This window comes from Limulus polyphemus, unplaced genomic scaffold (genome assembly GCF_000517525.1).
Source record: "Limulus polyphemus unplaced genomic scaffold, Limulus_polyphemus-2.1.2 Scaffold766, whole genome shotgun sequence".
NCBI lineage: Eukaryota > Metazoa > Arthropoda > Merostomata > Xiphosura > Limulidae > Limulus > Limulus polyphemus.
Window position 1 is genome coordinate 54,633 of NW_013666376.1, and position 4,904 is coordinate 59,536.

At 31.4% G+C, this 4,904-nt stretch overlaps 1 protein-coding gene across 1 annotated transcript in view; it reads left to right on the plus strand.

The window, feature by feature from the left end:
- The first annotated feature begins 495 nt into the window (after window positions 1-495).
- LOC106460411 (pre-miRNA 5'-monophosphate methyltransferase-like) overlaps window positions 496-4,904 on the plus strand; it is a 17,935-nt gene continuing 13,526 nt past the window's right edge. Inside the window, exon 1 of the mRNA XM_013920105.2 lies at window positions 496-699. Within this exon, the coding sequence (XP_013775559.1) occupies window positions 511-699 (189 nt within the window). The 5' untranslated portion in view covers window positions 496-510. The remainder of the gene's footprint in view (window positions 700-4,904) is intronic.

Genomic DNA, 4,904 nt, shown 5'->3' on the forward strand with positions numbered 1-4,904 from the left:
TACAAGTAATTTATCATGGTTGGAGAGGGGAGGAGAATTTAAGTAGCTCTTCCACTACTGGTGAGCGGAATTTTATATTTCTAACTTACAGTATAGAGAAATAGATAGAATGTAGTAATGATAAATATTCAACTACAAAACGAGAATTTAACATCATGTGTAAATGAACGAAAGTTGACAGCAATCACAAAACAATAAAGTGAATCGATGATACGGTCTATCTGCAAATTTCTACAATTGAGTAAGGAGATACAAAAAGTAATTCTTAAAACAACCTGTGTTCAACCGTAATTTTCACTCTATATTTAATTAAGCGAAATATTGAGAGACAAGTCTATTATTTTAAAATTTCATCGTTTGATTTTTATACAAAAATTAAATGTTTGATACTGTTAATCAGATTTCATTTTATTTTTCTTCTACTTTTATTCTGTTAAAACATTGTTATGACTCAAGTGGTTCAAGTTATTTTTTAACTTTCATTCGTGGCGGCGCTACGAAACTTGTATCATGGCGGCTTCCTCTTTGTGGGAAAGGGAGCCTGGTGCTGCTAAGTATGGTAACTTTATAAATTATTATCAATTTAATTCGCCAAAGAAAAGAATAAATCTTATCCCTCGGCATTTGCTGAATTATATTTTTAGCGCAAATAAAGTAGAAAAATTAAGAGTTGGTTTAGATATTGGCTGTAATGCAGGGGTAAGTGTATTACTAATAATAATATTAATTTTTTATTTGTAAACTGGGCTCAACTTTATTAAGATTTAAGTCTTGTTATTAACGTGTCACAAGTTCTGATATCTCATTCTAGTTCTATTATTCCTACAATGTTTGTTGTATGTTTCTTTATTTAGGTGATATGTTTTGGTAGTAATACAACTTACAAGTACTATTACTACTAGTAGTAGTATTACTATTAGTACTAAAACAATGTTAAAATACACGTCTATAATATACAACAACTTATTTATATATATAAAGCCTTTTTTTTTCGTGTTACACGGTTTATACTGCCTGGTGAAGGGCTTCTGCCCAAAACATTGCAAGTAATAATGAAAAAAAGTTTTTTTAATACTGACTAATAGACGAGCATTTTAACATTTTTGTCATTATTTTTCCACATCTTGCGGTCTTTTTTTACTGTGTGTAGTACTAGCACTAGTAGTGCCATTGGGCTTGATTCATTAATTGAAAATGTTTATCTTTGTTTAACAGGTAACATTAACAATTTCATTATTACTACTACTAGGTTGTTGTTTAACAGTTTGTAAGCTTATATTAGTACTCAGCAGTTTTTATAATTGCTAGCATTAATGTTTTCTTAAATTACAATAAAATCACTATTTCATAAAAGTTTTATGGTCCTTAATGAGTTCATCTCCGTTTTTAAAGTAATTGTTGTTTAAATTCTTTACATAATAAAAGGTTTGAGTTAGTTAGTCATGGCTAAGCTATCGCCTATTATCATTTTATAATTAATTGAATTATTGTGTATAATTGTCACATTACCCTTTATACAAGGTTTAGCCTAAGCTCAATCTTGATGATATCACAGGAAATAATGTTGTCATTATTGGCAAGACATCTCCACACTAATCATTGTTGTTCTGTGTCACGGTGATGTGAATGTCCTTTGTTATTGAATTAATGCTGACTTCTTGTAGTGTAATTAATTTCACAAATAGATTTTTGTAGTCAGTAAAGACTGTATGGCATATAATTCAATCTGATATTATCAGAAGAATATTGTAGATTGCAGCAATCCAAAGAAAAGATTGGGAGTTGAAGGACCTTGACCAGGTTTATGGTCAACCCTTTGTAAGTGGTGAGTGATGGCTCTACTTACTTATGAAAACTTGTCTTTCACATAAAAATACAATGCATGCAGCCCATATATGTTTATACCATATACATATATATATGTTTTAATATGCTAAGATGTTTAAATTTCATATATTTATGATTGAAACCAGGCAAAAAAGTTGACACTGGTCTTCTAATCTGCAGCTTTTCTAACCCTACTAGTAATGCTAAAATAATGCACGTAGTGGTAATCTTTCTTAATTTGCTGTTGTCAGTAATGATGCAACTTGTCAATATGATAATTCAAAGACTACGTAAGATGGAGAGCCGACAAAAATTACCATTACATGCCATGAGACTGAGATGCTACAATCTCAGTACCATAAGTAGTAGTAGTAGGGTTACTCTTACAAAGATTCAAGTACTGTTTTTTTATCTTTAAGCTTGACCTGATCTGTTTATATCACTGATGCAGAAGTATGTTACTAAATCTGAGTGTATCTCTGTGCAAGTATCTATCATGCATGCTCTGTCATAAGGTTAGCATAATCAGACATCATTATTGCTATGCTGGTTCATGAATTCACATAAACTATGTGCTTACTAGATTGATATCAATATAACATTACATTTTATTATGGAATATATTAACAATGTGAAATAATAAATATAAAGTGGGTAAAAATTCTAAAATACAACTCTATAATTTTATTATTTTATCTTTAAAAGACTGCTTAATGGTGACATAATCATTATTTTTAATTTGGATGTGTTTATAGGACACAAAGGTGATGTTCCTGTTCACTCAGACTATGTGCCACACATTGAAATGAGAGACTATAAGACAACAGGAACTACATCAAGAACAAGGAAAGGATTATATAAGAGGGCCAATATCAGAATATGTGCAAGAAAAGAGAGAGAGAGGGGAAATGTTGGGCAAGTAGCACAGATTATGGTTGATATCCCCAGTCTGATCCTCAACCAGGACTCATCAACCCTAGAATTTGGTAATAATCTAGGTAAGTTGCTCCCTTGCTTTACAAATATACTTACTATACATATTTGTGCAGAATTTTTTAGGGAAAATCTGATAACTCAGTTTTATATTTCATTTTAATATCAATTCATTGTTATCATTAAAAGTCATGACTATTAAATGGCTAAAATCTTTAGCCATGTTCTTGAGACTTATTAATACAGTGGTCAAACAATACTTAGTGAACACTAGGTTACAAATATTATATTGTATCATTAATACAAATATTAATTTGGAATACAAACAATAAGATGTTGATATGATATAAACACTGTCAACTACGTAGCAGTCACTAGTTTACGATAATCATTGCTTTAGTTGTTCAGTTTAGTTTTTTGGGTACTCAAAGTGTCTGCCTTCTAAATTAACACATATTTCCTACTAATTCTGCCATTGTTACAAACTTTTAATAAAACATCTTATTATTTTGAGTTACAATACTTTTCTTAAAAAAAAATTTCTGCAACAAAAACCGTACGCATAAATTAACAATAACCAGTTCACAAGGTGTTACTGGGATGCCATGATTACACTTTTGTATATTTGGAAATAAATAAATAAAATATTTAAACCAAATGTCTAAAGTTAGCTTGATTATTGGTTTATTTTTCATTTTCTAGCATAATTTAACCAGTAAGCAAACAAATGAAGTAATATCATTATTATTCCTATTTTCAGAATGCAAACACAATCCTTGCCTCAAAGTAATGCAGACACTCAGGAGAGAATAAGATTGATTAATGAGGAAAACAGACTGCTTATGCAGTGAGGAAGCTCAAAAGGAGACATGAGGTATCATATAGTTGCATAACCATTGTGGACAACAATGAAAGACCACCTTCTTGACAGGCCTGCCCTCAAATCAAACATTCAAATGGTTAATTAATTACTGTCTCCAACACTGTCTTGTGAAGACCCTTTATACTCCTGAAGAAGAATAGTCAACTATTCGAAAGTGCTTTAGTTTTGGGTCTCGTTTTGAAAATATTGTCTTGTAAAGATATACTGCTGCTGAGCCTCATAATAAGTGAATTTGCTAAACCAGTATTTGGCCATGAGGTTTGGTGTGTCAATGAGTCATCTGTCCCAATTGCTCAATATTGTTCTGCCAGCAATAGGAAGGAAGCTCAGGTTTCTTATTCACTGGTCTGCCAAAGAGGATTCTTCCAAAGGTCTTTTGTATATTTATAAAAACTGTAGAACGATAAATGGATGCACTGAAGTTTTTGTTGAAAGTCATGACAGTCTTCATGATCATGCAACAATTTGGCCCAATTATAAACAAGGCCTTTGGGGGCACAGTTTCTTATAAAGCAATTACACTGAAGTCAAGTTTCCTTGATGTTTTGGAACATAGCAACTTGGTTATGGCTGACTGAGGTTTTTTATTAAGGAGGAACTAGCAACTTTAGATTCCTACTTGCAAATATCAGCTTTTACATGTGGTTTGACCCAATTGTCTCAAAAAATATGCAGTTGACAAGGAAGTTACCACATGTGAAAATACATGTATAAAGAGCAATTGGTTGCCTAAAGCAATTTAAAATGATGAAAGAGGTGATTCCAGTGAGAATAATGCCACATGCAGACTTATTTGTGCTGCAATTTGCAACTTACAACCAAGTTTATGAAACGACTCCACAAACTGATCTATACACAAGTGGATATTTAACAAATTATTAAATTGTAAACCATTTTAATTGGACCACTGTACTCATAAACTATGCACTTTTCCCCTGATTTTAAGATTATGATCATGTGAAGACAATAGCAATACGGGGTGCTAGAACCATTTGGGCTTATTTTCAATATTTTAAGATTTTTCTCTGAAAGTATGTCATATCCCTGTGCTTTGTGTGCAGTTGCATTATGTTATATGTACGTCTGAAATACTAAAACCCAGATGTTTGGAGTGTATCTGTGAATGCTCACACATATTCCGATTTTTGTATGTTCTGTCCATAGAATAAATCAGTGGTGGTTAAATTAGTTCATCTTATTTATATAGTTGTTGTTTTATTTTCTTAGGTTAATAAATGCTTCACACAGATGTATTAAAGAA